At 36.2% G+C, this 15,566-nt stretch overlaps 2 protein-coding genes across 3 annotated transcripts; one reads left to right on the forward strand and one right to left on the reverse strand.

Moving 5' to 3' along the window:
• The first annotated feature begins 3,239 nt into the window (after window positions 1-3,239).
• Window positions 3,240-4,979, forward strand: LOC102604389 (CASP-like protein 2A1). Its single transcript, XM_006366705.2, has 3 exons — window positions 3,240-3,568; window positions 4,239-4,356; window positions 4,491-4,979. Exons 1-3 carry the CDS (start codon window positions 3,354-3,356, stop codon window positions 4,764-4,766), a joined length of 609 nt encoding a protein of 202 aa, XP_006366767.1. The 5' UTR covers window positions 3,240-3,353; the 3' UTR covers window positions 4,767-4,979.
• An 872-nt stretch (window positions 4,980-5,851) lies between these two features.
• On the reverse strand, window positions 5,852-15,092 carry LOC102604724 (uncharacterized). Of its 2 annotated transcripts, XR_368912.2 has the most exons (9): window positions 14,883-15,092; window positions 13,646-13,895; window positions 11,776-11,899; window positions 9,691-10,037; window positions 7,842-9,606; window positions 7,107-7,363; window positions 6,489-6,591; window positions 6,225-6,257; window positions 5,852-6,132 (listed from the first exon to the last, which is right to left on the reverse strand). XR_368912.2 is itself a non-coding variant. In XM_006366706.2 (8 exons), exons 1-7 carry the CDS (start codon window positions 14,969-14,971, stop codon window positions 6,520-6,522), a joined length of 2,904 nt encoding a protein of 967 aa, XP_006366768.1. In that variant the 5' UTR covers window positions 14,972-15,092; the 3' UTR covers window positions 5,852-6,257; window positions 6,489-6,519. The 2 variants fall into 2 exon arrangements, 1 of the variants encoding a protein (XP_006366768.1); XM_006366706.2 differs by having other exon boundaries at window positions 5,852-6,257.
• Window positions 15,093-15,566: the final 474 nt, after the last annotated feature.

The raw sequence follows: 15,566 nt of genomic DNA on the forward strand, positions 1-15,566 counted from the left end.
AGCTCCTCTACATACATTGAGGGACAAAAGGGTAATTCTATTAACATAATTTGAGAAATTTGATGGGCTTTTTTTTGTTAAAGCCCATGGGCCTTTTATTTCCCCATGCACCTTCAATTTTCTTGTACAAACTACAAACCGAGGGTTGGCCACTTTTTGGTAATTTCCCATGCATGGCCTCTACCTTCAATAATATACTAGAGTTTTACCTTTATCTGGTAAAGATGGAGAGCTACTTTCGGATAATCCTCGATTTGAGTCAGTGGCGGAGTCAGAAATTTTATTAAGGGTGTTTAAGAATAATTGTGTGTGATTGTCAAAAAAAAATATTGCGTTATTTGAGGTTCGAGCGGGATCTCCTTCATTCAATTAGACACTCATTGTCACTATGCTAAAGGCATAACTTTTGTCAAGAGCGTCTAATTTTAAATATATATCATTTAAATGTAACACTCTGGCTATAGCTACGCCCTTGATTCGAGTAAAGCATGACTACAATTAGTAAGAAAAGAATATACAATAGTAAAGGATTCATATAAAAAATAGTGGAGAAAAGAACAGTAAAAACAACACATAATAACGATAACCAAAATAAAAAAATACTATCATATTATAATAGCATTGAAGAATAAGACAATTGGATGGTAATAATAATAATACAGACAAGGATTAGTTTTTAGTTATATAGAACTTTTTTACCTGAAGTTTTATACTATATAAATTTTTTGTTTGAAAGCGATAGTGACACACTACGTTATCTTCTCCACTTTTTCATGAAGTTTGAACTACACGATTCTCACTTTTGCAGTCCAAACTCCAAGCTTTTGCATGGAGTTTGGATTATTGCAAGTTGCAACTCAACCTTTAGGATAATATTATGAAATTTCACTTATATAAGTTCGAATTACATGATATTTTTCTAGTATTTTGCTTTTGTAACTTTGAATTTTAAGATATTATTTTAGAGTTAGAAATATTTTGGACATGTAAACGTAGTCTCGCTTGGTGAGAAAAGGGCAAGAAGCCTAGAAATTTGAACCACAAAGACGAGATACAGATGGATTCAATGTTATGTATGACTCGAATTTAATTTGCTACTATCATGCTCTGGACTTTGATTTTTCTTCAACACATAAATAATATTTTTTCTGTCTCAATTTATGTGACACATTTCATTTTTCGAGAGTCAAACATTTTAAGTTTAATTGGAAATTTACACATGAAATCTTCATTTTATTTTGAAAATGAAATAGATATATTTGTAAACTAGGTAAAAAGTAATATAAGTCACAATAATTGACAATCCAAAATATTTAAAAGATATATGAAAAAATACGATAAAAAATAAACATGTTTGAATCTTAATATTCAAAATGTGTCACATAAATTAAAACGGATGGAATAATAATAGGGTTAGTTTGAGCAAGTGTGTCATCTCCCGTGCATGGGAGGAGCCACATTAATAAGTATTTGGGTCACATCCCGGCCAGGGATAATATTATCTTTTCTAATATAATGATTAGTATCTAGAATTTGTCTCCTTTCAACATAATTAGTTTCTAGAATTTGTATACTTTCAATCATAAAGAAAACTTGATTTATCCTAAAAAAAAATTAACTGTGTCATATAAATTAAAACACGCTATTAACATTTTGGAGCTTCACTAGTTCTTGAGTTCAAACTAATAAAAAGTAAAACATGAGATCATGTAAACTCCATGAGTTTCAAATCCTTCATGGACTTCTCATCTAGATCTTTTTCCAAATTCAAGAGGGTTAAAGATTGGTCCACTAGGGCATGTTGAGTCACCTAGATGGACCACCAGGGCATGTTTGATCACTTAAATGGTCCTTGGTTAATAAATAGATCGTTTAATTATATTAATTTTGAATTAAAGAAAGACGTTGTAATTCATAATGCATCTATAAATTATCATAGGGTACTAGTTGATTCAAGGTGGCACAATGGTGACATTATATGAAAAAAAGGGGGACCTTAAAACATTCATTAAAGTGACTTGATACAGTTATTTTTCTGTGCTTTACTACAACTGTTTGCTAAAACAAAACCTTTTCAAATGAATGATTAGAGCAAAATTTTCTATAAAAAAAAAAGTTATTTTCTTATTTATGTAAATAGTACTCCTACTTGATTAGCACAAAGCATATTGTTTCGAGAATACTATCTAAGCAAATATTACAGATTGCATGTGTTGCGTAGCCAGTCAGAATTTTCACTAGGAAATATCAAAATATAAAAAGTATACAAAGAAGTCATAAAAATTCAACACATTTATATAAATTCCCCGTTAAGAGGCATAGATGTGGCGAAATCATAATAAAAATTACAATTATAATCGCAATATATATAATTTTTCGTCAAATGAAAATTTTGTGCCCAACATATATACCCTAAGAAGTTTTGCCGACCTCATTCAATTTGCCATTCTTGTAGCACAGAATTTGAGTCTGGTCACGTTCCGTCCACGTCTAGCTCAACACCTTTCCTCCGCACCCACCGCATATAAGTTGGACAGGTTAATTCAATTTTGTTATCTTATAACATTTCGTTATAACAGTCAAAAATATCCAAACAGACAATACCAATATTAGAAAGAAAAAAATGAGTGTAATTTTATCATTTTGATATAAATAAATTGAAGTTACAATTTTTGTTGGTAAAATTGTTAATTTACAACTTCCCCTCTCTTGCGGAAATAATTTCTCTTGCATGATGCATCACGATCTTTATTTGGGGACCCTTTTCTTATTTCATGGGTTTATATATCTTGGAAGGCTCACACTTGTACATGTGGCAAAAACTTGGTTCTTGAATCTATTCCCAAAGAATTCAGTGTAGGGACACACACACTAAATGAAGAAAGAGAGATGGATAATGGTGGAGTAGTAAGTATTTTTTCATCATTAATCAGAGGTTTTGGGTCAAGTCTCCTTGGATACAGAGTCATTTTTATTAGGGAACATTTTACCCTCAACGTGAAAGTTGGGACTGGACTTTTCAACACAAATCTAAATTTAGTCGAATTCTGATGTAGATACGGAACGCAGAGGAAAGAGAGAGATAGTTGAGCAATTAGGGAAGGATGATAGCTATCCATCACTTTGATCATGACCTTTATTTTTTGGCTTGCATGGAAAAGTGTGGCAATCTTTATTGATCCAATTTAATGCTTCCAACTACCCCAACTCCCTTTAATTAGCTAAGTTCCATTATTCATAAGTAGTAGTAGTGCTACCTATCATTCACCCAATTTCTTCCTTTACCATAAAATCATTTCTTAGAAAGGAAAAAAAAAGAAGCAAAAGGCCAAAAGAGAGTACAATATTACATAATGAAAAGTAGTAGTACAAATATGGCTGGAAGTACTCCACTACAAAAGAGAGAATTAGAAGATGACAATGAAAACAGTAGCAGTATGAGAACAGCTGAGACTATGCTGCGTTTGTTGCCAATGGGGCTTTGTGTTGTTGCTCTTGTTATTATGCTCAAAAATCAACAAACTAATGACTATGGTTCCATTACTTACTCTGACCTTGGAACCTTCAGGTAATTATCTTTTTTTTGTTTTCTCTTCTGTCGATTCCTGGTTGGCATCGTTTATGGTTGAGATGCCAATGCTATTTAATTGTGACATTAATATTACATGTGGCCTAGTGTTGTTGGGCATCCACCTTGTCGCTCAGGCGGTAGTCCTAAATTAGACGGAACTACCCCTGAGTTCAAGCATATTATAACAATAGCATATTTAGTGAAATTTTATAAGCTAGGTCTTGAGAGATTGGAATATACACAGATTTTACTACTATCTCATGGAAGTAGAAAAGCTAGTTTCGAAAGATTCTCAGTTTCAGGCAGCGATTTCAGGTAAAAAAAAAATGGAAACAATGAATAACAAGAAACAAAAGCAAAAACAACAATAAAATAGTGCGATAATCGAGAGTTTAAAGCATATATATTATAATAAGGAGAAAAAGGATCTTACAATGATTCTCTTAGTAATAGCGGGTGAATTGGGAATATTACTAAACATGATTTACTTGAAAATACTTTACAAGTGATTTGATTATGTATCTATTTTTTAACCTGTCGATGCATAGAGCTTAAATTCTCTTGTTATTCATTGGAAAATTGTGGAAATTAAGTTTTAGTTGTCAACTAATTGAAGAAATTTGTAAATTTTGGGGGAAAATTAACCTAATTGTTGAATCTACTGCAGGTATTTAGTACATGCAAATGGAATTTGTGCAGGTTATTCACTTTTATCAGCAATTGTAGCAGTTGTACCTCGTCCCATAACGATGTCTAGAGCCTGGACTTTCTTCCTCCTTGATCAGGTTCCGCTATTGTGATCTCAATCTATGTACACATTTTGAATCATTTTGTCAGTAGGTATATATAGTTCGAGACAAAAGGAACAAGGTTCAATTGAACTTACAAAACCCGCTCTGCTTTATCTTCTGTTTTGTAGATATTGACATATGCAATACTGGCTGCTGGAGCTGTATCGACGGAGGTGGTGTATTTAGCATATAAAGGGGATACAGCAGTTACATGGAGTGAATCATGTGGTTCATTTGGAAGTTTTTGCCACAAAGCTACAGCATCTGTATCCATCACTTTTATAGTATGCCTTTGTTATGCTGGGCTTTCACTGCTTTCGTCTTATCGGCTTTTTAGCAAGTATGATGCACCAGTTGGATCCTATAACAACAACAAAGGGGGAATTGAGATTACTAACTATTGAGATTTTGAAATTGATCCCTCTTAGTTTAGTTGTTGGTTTGGTTTTACTATATCATGTACACGGCAGATACTAATAAATTAGATGACTAGGTACAATCAAGGATGTTGCTTTACTTTTTCTTCTTTTTTTTTTCTTCATGAAAAGGATGTTGTTTGTCTTGAAATATCATATCTGGTAAATTTGTGACCTTCAAATCATTCTTTGGTCCCAGAAGTTTTCTTGTAAATTTGTTCTTGTTGGCGGTGAATGGGTAAACAAGGGAAACAATGAAATCTAAGCAAGAGGTTTCTATCAAGTTGTAAGTTAGCAAAGGTAGATATGTATGAAAGGTGGATAATGGTGATGTTCGAGTCAACTTTTTTGAACATCCACTATTCCATTAAATATCTACTACTCTCTACCAGCACGGATATTAGGCCACTCTATTGTTCCATCAAAGGTCTCGAATTTGTGTCCCCTGAGAGTGGATAAAGGCTCTCAAAGTATATACTACAAACAAATTCAAGAGACCAATTCAATAAAGTAAGGTTAAAAACATAAAGAGGTTTCCAATTCAAATACTATCAAAGGTAAAAAATACTAAGTGATATTTCTATTTATCCAAGTCCTAGACACAGTTATCGGATAATTGTGTAGGCAGACCTCAAAATATAGAATTAGTAGAGGTTCATGCAAACTAAACATGTCGAACTTCTCCTCGAGATATGTTGTTATTGTACCCAATCAAGTCGAATGGATTAACACATGAAAGTAAGCTTAGAAGATTTAAAGAGTGACATTAACACATGAAAATAATTTTTGATTTAGCTTTAAGAATATGTTAAATTTACCCTTAATAAGTGAAATTGCCAAACCAATTAGGACAAAGGAAATCTTTAAGTTTTGTAAAGGTGAGATCGAAATCCAACACCAAAGAGCAGATCCTCTGATGCAAAGACTCGAAATCAACCAAGAAAATACTTGTAAATCCTTAGGATCAAGGACCAAGGACCAAGTATGCTATACAACTGCATCTCAAAAAAAAACATCACTAACAGCATCAGGATGGCCACGTCTAAATACGTTAAGTTTAGAAATAAATCAAGTTTTAAGGAGAGTCTAAGCTGGCCAAATGCTTTATATAAATAGGGCTTGAGCATTTATAAGTTTACAGAATTACTCGCTCAACTTCAACGTCTCAAATTTCAGGATGTCTGAAAAGCCAAACCTACTAAATCATTAAAAAGAAAAGTATCCTCAACTAAATCAGCCTCTTCCTTCGAGGCATTATTAATAGTTCGAACTAAGAAAAACAAGGAAGCAAGGGAATCCACGAAAATCCAGAATATAGTTAGAATATCCTTCACAACTCCGCATATATAACCAGCTGTAACAGAATTTCAACTTCAGTGAGACAACAATCAGCCACCATGAAAGAAAACAGTTTTGATGCATATTGACAAACACTGCAAAGCTGACCATTGGGGTACTTCAACATTGTTGGTCCAAGCCCTGATCAAAGAAGGATTAAACAGTCAAATATGGTACAAATAACATGAAGCAACGCCTTCTCAAACACTATCTAATTGGTATAAGATTGGTGTGTCAGTCATAAAATCACCTAAGCACCTCCGACAACAAAAAAAATGATAGGCTTGACTCAGGTATACTAAATCAAATGATGCAGTAAAACAGTAAAGGATCTCAATATGTCATAAGAAGAACACAAGCAACATATTATACCAGATTGTAAGTCTCACGCCTAGTTTCACATTCAGTTATGTCCATGATGTTTGCTAAAAGAGTGACGCGCCAAGAGTTTCCTACCTGGTGCACGATGATCATCCTGCAAAATTTTGTATCAGATACTTGGCCTCAGAAATCAAGAATTGATTGAAAAACAACGGGTCAAAAAGAAATGAACTCCCCTGGATCTATAAAATTGAAAGGGGTGGTTATTCAAAGAGACAACAAACTCTGTGGTCTGAGAGGACTATGGGAAGAACTTTTTCCACATCCTTTCAAGAAAAGATACAAGATTTTAATCTAGATACAGATAAAAAGAAACAGAGATTTGAGTCTAGCGACAACGATTTCCAGAGAACTTGCTATTTGTGAAAGCAATCACTTGGCAGGGGAAAGCTTCAGGTAACAGCACATGATACTGCAAAACATGCTATTTCCTTTTTTCATCTGTTAACAATCAAGCTCATACATCAAGTTAAGATATCTAGCAAATTAACAACACAAGAATTTTAAACCCACGTCATATTAGAAACAACAAAAGAAAACTCCTTCTCCTTCACAAAGCCTACAAAAAGAATTGTCTTTGCTGGGAATACCATGTGCAAAATCAACTACCTTGTACAGAGATGCAGCTGATTCAGATTCAACAGTTTGGACTGGAACATGTCCAAGTGACTGGAAAGAATCCAAAGCATCTAATGTTAGCTGCCAACCACAGAGAGCAATAGCACCAGTGTTGGAAGAGGAACTGCCACTATTACTGCAGCCAGCAGCAGCAACATTCCCATTAACCCAAGGACAGAAAAAATTATGATGCTTAATTGGATCAAATTCAACAGCTTCTTCATAGTTGCTTTCTCCAATAGGAGGCCCTGAATAACATTCATTTTCATCATTTCAGCAAGCTATGAATAACCAAATCAGTAAAACCTGAATAAAAGAATAAAAAAGAACACTTAAAAGTATAAAAGCAATGATGCCCAAAATGGAAAAAGGTGAAGTCTCAATCAAGGAATATCAAGAAAGGTAAACGATGCCTAATTCCATGTAAAGTTACACCCGAGATGTGCTGAATCCAATCACAGTTAGCATCAGTATGAAACATTACCAGCAGTTTACCTGAATATGAGTTTACCTATTCCAAGCTGAATGAAGTCTATTTTGTGATGTTAGCATCTAACGAGAGATGAAATACTTACCAGAATATAGAAACTTTCCATGTAGCTGCAACTTTTTTAATCAATACAAGGTGCTTTTGCACGTACATTCAAACAAGTCTTTTGAGAGAAAGAAGGGAGGTAGTAACACACAGTAGACACTGATACCCTGAAAATCAAGCATGAAGGTTACCTGTCCCATTTGCAAGCATATAGTCTGACTCAACAAATCCACAATCATCAGTAGCTGGTGCATTATTTTGGGTAACTTCTTCTTTGGATGCTTCATGGACGGAACATACAACAGCATTGCAAGAAAGAGAAGGGTGTGGACTATTCGGGAGCATAGGTTGCACATGACAATTCTTTTCACCACTTTCAATGGATTCTGCTTTGGCGGAGCCAACAACTTTTGAGCCACTATCAGCCCTTTCCACTGAACGAGATGTCAGATCTTGACTATCACCATTAGGATCTCCACGGTCCACTTCTTCAGGGACATAGTCACCCATTAGCCCTGGATCTGCAGCAAATTCACCAGTTTGCCCCTGATTTTCAGTAATTTCAGCAACTGCTTCTACCTCACCAGCGACGCTATCTGCTCTGTGCACTGAAGCATCTGTCCCATGGATTTCAGCTTCATGACTAGCACCCATTCCAATACTTCCTCCACTGATCCCAAAGCTAGGGCCATCCCTCACATTGGCAGTGGCAGTATCAGCATTCACGACTTCTTCATCATTTGTGCTACTAACACCCATTTCACCAGCACTTCTGACCACAGCTGGACAAGTACTCTGTTGTGCTTGGTTACTGTAGTTCAATTCCGAAGTTTCCACTGGGTCTGCACTTCTTAACATAGATGTAGAAGGGAAATCAACATCATCAAAGTCTCCGGGGAGATTCTCAACACTTTCCATTGAATCATCTGTACTGTGAACAGTGTCCATTGCAATAACAGATGAAACATGTGTTGAATCTCGAGTAGAGGGCACACCAATTAGCTGTTCGTGTCTTCGGCCAAAGGTATCATCTTTGGGAGCACCTGTACCAATCTCAAAACCAAGTGACAGGCTAGGACCAGCACCTGACGAATCCTTGCCATATGAAGTATGGTGGGTCCCGAAGGCATCAGACTGGCATGGACGCTTTGATGGGCCAGCTGAGTACTGACTACCATCATTTACTTCATCTCCGTCACGGTCTATCACAGTGCCTTCAACACTATCGGCTGGTTGTACAGGCAATTGTGGCCTGTCAACCGTGCTTCCACCTTCCTCTAAGTTTCGTTTGCGAGAACTAGGGCCTCGGGATTCATATGAAGCTGCTTGACCACCAACTTCACTGCTCGAAGGTTGCCCCGTAACTGGATATCTTCGTTTATGGACATCTTGGAATTGTTCAGGCATTGCATCCATGTTCACCTGTGAAGAGGATAATCCACCAGCCATTGTGAGATTCAGATCTACTCCTATATTTGACAAAGACCTTCCCACTTCATTTGTTGCAGCCTCATCAAGGTCCTCTGTCTGTTCCTTTTCCACACCATCAGCAGCAACCCACCCACTGATTCCACTAGCAGCACTTACTCCACGTGTCAATGCCATTTTCTTGCTTGTTTCAGGGATATCATTGCTATTTGGAGCAAAGCAAGCAGGACGGACAACAGTGAGGAAGTCCCAGATTCTCACGGTGGCTCCACACAAACTACAATCCAATAAAGGTGACCTAGATTCACCTTTAGACCTGGGACCCACAGCTTCGTTCTTACTATGAACTTTTTTCTTTGAAGAAGGCAATACATTTTCTCCATGGCCAAAATCTTGCAGAGAAGTGTGATATTTTGTGGGACCAATGGAGTACCCACTCCTAGCTGATTGAGCAGAATGTTCTTCACAGTCTTGGACATTTGGAAGCCATCTCGGTTCCCATCCACACAGGCTTATCAACTTATTGGCCTAAATTGCAAAGAATTTCTATTTATTCAGAAGTCAATAACAAAGTGATAATATTAAGCAATTTAAATGAAATGAGTCTCTTACACGAGAGTATACAAGGAAGACATCGTCTATGTTGGTTTCAGTTCCTGACATAATCTCTAACCTAAAGATGGGTTCCATCCCACCAAAAGCCTGCGACTGAGCTAGAAGGCGATCAATTTCTGAACTTCGAGAGGCCTTGATGTGCTCAATTGCAGATGCAGCCACAATTGGAAGTGAAGGAAACTGAAGCAATCCATCACATCGATCCTTATAACCACCAATTAAGGCTGATGGTGGTGTAGGAGGGAACTGGACCAAGCTTTCTGCACAGCTGTTTCCTCTCCAAGGACAAGTGGCCTTGTGCCCTTCATCAAGTTTCTTAGCAAATTCTTCCCCCGCGATATCAGCTATCAAAAATAACTAACAGATGAGAAAAGTTCACTCAAAATGTGCGAAGCAACAATTTTACTACACACACTGATGATACCAAAGTTTATCATAGAAACCGAACACATTAAAAGGAAGTATAATAATGATATATGATAAAGTATCAAGCATAACTAGGTTCTTCTCTTCCAACATGGTTTATCTTTGCAAAAAGGCGAGAATACAGTTCGTATGGTCCTGCTCTTCCAGCATAATTGGCACAAAAAATTGGTTAGTATAAATCCAAACAACAACAAAAGCTGCTACAGCTACATCTGTTCATACATACTTGGGGGTGGGGGCTAGCAGAAAACTATATCCATTCCTTGCATAGGAATAATAAGAACAGAAGCAAACTGTAACTTACAGCAACTTTATCCCACACTAACAGAAATTATGGAGAGCTAAACAGATCACACTGAAAAGGGGGAAAAGTATGAACAAAATGATTTTTGCACAAAAAGGTGGATAAACAAGGAGTAATCTGCAAGTGTCCATATGCTATTGTCGGACAGTTGAATTATGTAGCTTCCTAAACTACAAAATAAACTTACAAACTAGCATTATTTAAATTCCCATTATTAAACACTGAACTCAAAGAGAAATGGACAGGGTAAGTATGCATATAATACAGGGTAAGTATTATACAAAATACATTTTACTTTCTGAACAAGTAATGCCCTTATGAGAATGTTTCTTGCACTAAAATCCTAGGTAGAGCTGAAAGCAAGCTACACATTATCTTGATCATTCATGTTTAACGATCCACCTAAGAGTTCTTCCAACTGAACTCTTTCCTCATGAAAAAGGCTTTAGCAATGCCTCATTCCTATAACAGAATGGCTGAATCTACCATATCCAATATGAAAAGGAAATAATATTGCAAAATATTCCCAAACAAACAAAACAGAAAGTTAACCAGATATTTACATAACGGAGTTTCATTGAAGTATCACCATGAATAACTCAGAAAACAACAGAGAAAAGATCCTTGGGTTCAATGCAACTGAAAGTTGGATCTTGCATTTAAGATTAACTTAGGGAAATAACTTCTCCTACAGCTGGACTTTATACGCAACAGGGACAGAATGAGCTAATATGGGAGAGATACTTTGTTGAGAAAACAACTTCCTTAGAGCTGTACTGAGACTGGAAAAATAATGAGAAGAGCAAAAACAGAGATAAGCAGAATTTAAGAGCACTTAGAAAGAAAGAGAACAACTAGAAGAATAAAATTAGGAGAATAGAGAAAAGGAAACAATTCTTGCAAGATTCCACAATATTTTCTATATACAATGCTCTCACTCTCCCTCCCTCAAATATACAATAGGAAAATTCTGAAGAGAAGACACAAATATCTCATCGATATATTTTGAGGATGTTAGTCAAGATTTGTTCTTATCTGTTTTGTTTAGATTTCTTGCTGACCAACTACACCATCTTCTAACGACCAAAACTCAACTGAATGTAAAATTCCGAAGATTCCCTGTTGTCCAGTCTGGTGACGATCAAAAAATGAGAAAGAATTCATATTGTAGAACCCTCTTAAACATTACTAATAATATGTCAGATTCCTTGGCACTGGTCATACTCCTTACAGTAATTTAACACTATCTAGCATCAGCAATTCAATCATTCTGAGAAGTATCTTAGTGAAGCAGAATTTTAACTAAAACACCTACCAACAAAGCCTGATAGTCAATGAAAACAAGAATTCACCTTCATCAGAGGTCCACGTTGCAGAAGAAACGAATCTCAGATTAGCACCACAAGCTTCACACTCGATTGTATCAACATCCACATTCACCCAGCCTCTTCTAGCACAAGCCAGTGAACTTGAAGCCTGCGTCAACAATTGCAGTATAGAAGTTGTGCAAAGTATGTACTTCACCATGATGGAAAATTTATGATTTGATAAGAAAGGAAAAAATGAAATTGAAATACCAAAGGAAAGAAGCAATAAGGGCTGCCTGTTCAACCCTCGGGATAAAGCACAAGGAAAATGGAAATTGTAGGGAACACCACATTCATAGTTAGAAAAAAAAAACATTTAAACTTTTCTTTTGAAACTGAAAAAAAAAAATTAAACCTATTAACAGGTACGACAATTTATTATATTATTTATGGGGTTTGCATCGGCAATGAGCATACTTTTATCTTTCAATGTGGGTCATGGGACAGCTACAATCACATTAAACATGTGTGAATAGTTTAAAGTGCTAAAGGATTTGTTCGAACCAATTGAATCATGCACCTTTTTAATGTGGAGTGAACCTTAAAACAACAGTAAGTTGCTCCTTTGACAACCTATAGTCATGGGTTCTAAAATGTAAACAGCTTTGATGCAGAAATGCGAAGAGAAGGCTGTATTTGGTATACATCTACTCTCCCCTTCCCCAGACTAACTAGGACCATTTCATACACAAGGTAAAAAGACCACTTTTGTTTAGTTTTGGGAAAACAAAAGTGGGCGGATAATGCTGAACGCAGGATCAAACCTGTGCACCCGACCTCACTTTGAACACCCTTGGCCACTGGGTACCTCTCTCAGTTGTGTCAAGGGAGTTCAAAATAAAAATATACCCCATGTGATCCCACAAATGGAGTCTAGAAGGGTAGGGTGCGGGTAGGGTGTACGCAGACCTTAGCCCTACCTAGTGAAGGCATAGAGGTTGTTCTCGATAGATCCTCGGCTCAAGCAAAGCATTTCAAAGCAGGTATGGAAAGGGAATACAGTACTACCATAGTGAAGAAGCCAAGACGAAAATAATGGAGAAAAGAACAGCAGCAACAACAAATAATACGATAACTGCAATGTATTATATCTTTATATAAAGTGATATGTGACCTATACACACGGTATAATTTTCCGGTGAAGGGTCTTTGTTGAACCACCCTTGGGACACTATAGCTGTAGCTCCATCACTGCCGCCTAGTTAACAATCTTAAACAATTTTTGGGCTGTATGGACTTAGTTGGGTCATGATTAAAAATGTGAAGAAAGCAATCGGAAGTTGAGGCAGATGGAAAGTTGGTAAAGCCATCATAAAATTCAGGAAGATGATACCAGCAAACATTTTTGGGTTGTATGGACAGAAGAATTGCAGATGTTTTGATGGCATTGAACTCCTACTCATTCCCTATAAGCCAAATGTCTCTTACATTACACCGAATGACTTTAAATTCCTCAGTTCCGTTTTTAGCTTTTGTTAGCTCCTGGGCATAGCCTAACTGATTTGGATTGGATCTAAATATACCTTTTGTAATCCTTTGTGCATCTGTTTGCATCTTCTTGATGCCTTTAATGAAACTTCTTACTTCATCAGAAAAACAATCTTAAACATAATTATTCAAATCCTTGTGCTCATGCACCACATCCTAACCCTGGGACAAACTTACATACAATGTGTCTCTTATCTATGTCATGCAATTTCTGCAACAAGCTCCCAATAAGCATAAACGCAAAACAGGTCAGGAAATGGAAACATACAGATATTTATTTTGGCAGTATTGTGGTTAGGAAAAGCAGGATTCGACAGATCATGCAATTATCTTAAGAGATGATGCAAAAGGAATCTTTCATTCAGACCTTAGGCTTCCCAAACCAGTTTGTGGGTTGGAAAGTGGACAGACGCCTCAATAGATCACCCCTTTCCCATGGTCTACATGAAGGTTGTGATGATCCTAGAGCTGAACCACCAGCACTATTGCTCACTGAAGTCCACATGGGCTGTGAACCAATACGGGAAAGTGAAGCTGCTTTTGAACCCTGTGCTTGTGCAAACCAATCTGTGCCCCCAGCATTTGTTGGAACGGCAGGAGATGATGCCCCTACAGAACTGCATCGAAAAGTTAAATTATTAATTCACTTCTGACCTAACAGATTAAAAATGTTGGAGGACATCAATCAACTTTGACTAGTGCCTTCTAATCTACACCTTTTCATTTTTGTATGAAAAAGGCCATCCATCTACACATCTCATGAAGAAATAAGATCAATACATAAATCAACTGCTTCTTAATCCCAAACTAATTGGTTTGTACTATATTAAGCCTTTGTAAGTTTGTAGACACCCAGAGGTATATCTAGTAATTAAATTTAATGGGTTCAACTTTTAAGATTCTCAACATTGAACTCATTGTACTGTTAAAATTATGGAATCAGATATATACCTGTTATGATTTTAATAGTTTATTAAATAAATATCCTATACTCCATGACAGAAGTTATGGGTTCATTTAAAACCCATAGACAAAAGCCTACACCTTCCTTTTGTAAACATCCCACTCGATTCAGACCCTGGTTAATCACACGGAAATCATACTAAGACAAACAAATACTACACTACTCTAAACTGTAGAATTCACCATTTATGCTTAAAAAAAAACAGAGAAATGTCACCAGCCCACATGAATGAAGCATCAAGAATCAAACCAGTAAGGTAATTAATAAATACAACAACTAGACAAGCAGAGCTCTAAATGAGTATAACTTTTTTTGAAACAGGTAACATTTCTAAATGAGTATAACTTTCTACAACAAAAAAAGAACAAAGTAAGTAAAAATATAAGTCTAACAGAACAAATTAATGAACAAGCGTATGCTCCACATAGAAATTTCTCTGAGTGGCAAGTAGACTTAAAAGGGGTTGACCTATAAATCTTTGTTCTCATAATTAACCAGACAGATTAAAATTCCGAACAACATTGCTCGAATTTTGAACTCTCGAACCAAATTAAAAGCTACAGCGGACAAGAAGCTCAAAGCACAAACGCAATCAAAAAAATTGGGGGAAATGTTGAAAAGCTAGGGTTTTGGGGTTTACCTAGCAGCAGGTGTAGGGATAGGGGGAGGAGACGATGATTTGGGCGGCAATTGAGGATCATGGGAAGAGCTTATAGCTTCTTCCTTCATGATTTTTCACCTTCTACTGTGTGCGAATGCGTGTATAATGGTGGGTTTTTTCTCTCTCTCTGATGGTGTTGAGAGCTATACTTGTTTGCTGTATTATTTTCAGTTTCGGTTTTGCTGTGACATTTATGTTACATTTGGACTTTGGAGTTGTGTGTGACGGGGTGTATTGTGTCTAAGCGTGAGGTTTGGGTCAAGTGAAATTATATCATATTTATATTAGTAAAATTATTTGCGTTTTGCGCGAGAATTTAATATCACGAAATTTATAAAATAATACTTAAAATCTATTTGTCATTAAAACTAAAACACAATATTATCTTACATACAAGATTACGTAGTAACAAACATTAATAATGTAAAGGAAAATGAGAATTATTACATCTTATCATAAGCATAAATTAATAACTGTAAAAATACGTATCATGATCTGTAACATAAGCAATGGTGTCAGAGAGTCACTCAACATGAGCAAAGCACACAAATATTTAATTGTGAAGAAGAAGAAGAGGAGGTTCAGAATTTTCGTTATTTTAAAATGAGAAGAATCCCTCTATTTATAGACAACAAATGGTAGTGTGAACAAATATTTATTGTA

Source organism: Solanum tuberosum, unplaced genomic scaffold (assembly GCF_000226075.1).
Source record: "Solanum tuberosum cultivar DM 1-3 516 R44 unplaced genomic scaffold, SolTub_3.0 scf00666, whole genome shotgun sequence".
NCBI classification, from domain to species: domain Eukaryota; kingdom Viridiplantae; phylum Streptophyta; class Magnoliopsida; order Solanales; family Solanaceae; genus Solanum; species Solanum tuberosum.

Excerpts from the sequence above, each read along its gene's own strand:
- LOC102604724 (XM_006366706.2), bottom strand. The coding sequence starts at position 14,971 with ATGAAGGAAGAAGCTATAAGCTCTTCCCATGATCCTCAATTGCCGCCC. Across the intron at positions 13,896-14,882 it reads ATCCCTACACCTGCTGCTAG|TTCTGTAGGGGCATCATCTC; the intron begins GTAAACCCCAAA and ends TTTTCGATGCAG. Across the intron at positions 7,364-7,841 it reads TATGCTTGCAAATGGGACAG|GGCCTCCTATTGGAGAAAGC; the intron begins GTAACCTTCATG and ends AATGTTATTCAG.
- LOC102604389 (XM_006366705.2), top strand. The coding sequence starts at position 3,354 with ATGAAAAGTAGTAGTACAAATATGGCTGGAAGTACTCCACTACAAAAG. Across the intron at positions 3,569-4,238 it reads TCTGACCTTGGAACCTTCAG|GTATTTAGTACATGCAAATG; the intron begins GTAATTATCTTT and ends AATCTACTGCAG. Across the intron at positions 4,357-4,490 it reads CTTTCTTCCTCCTTGATCAG|ATATTGACATATGCAATACT; the intron begins GTTCCGCTATTG and ends TCTGTTTTGTAG.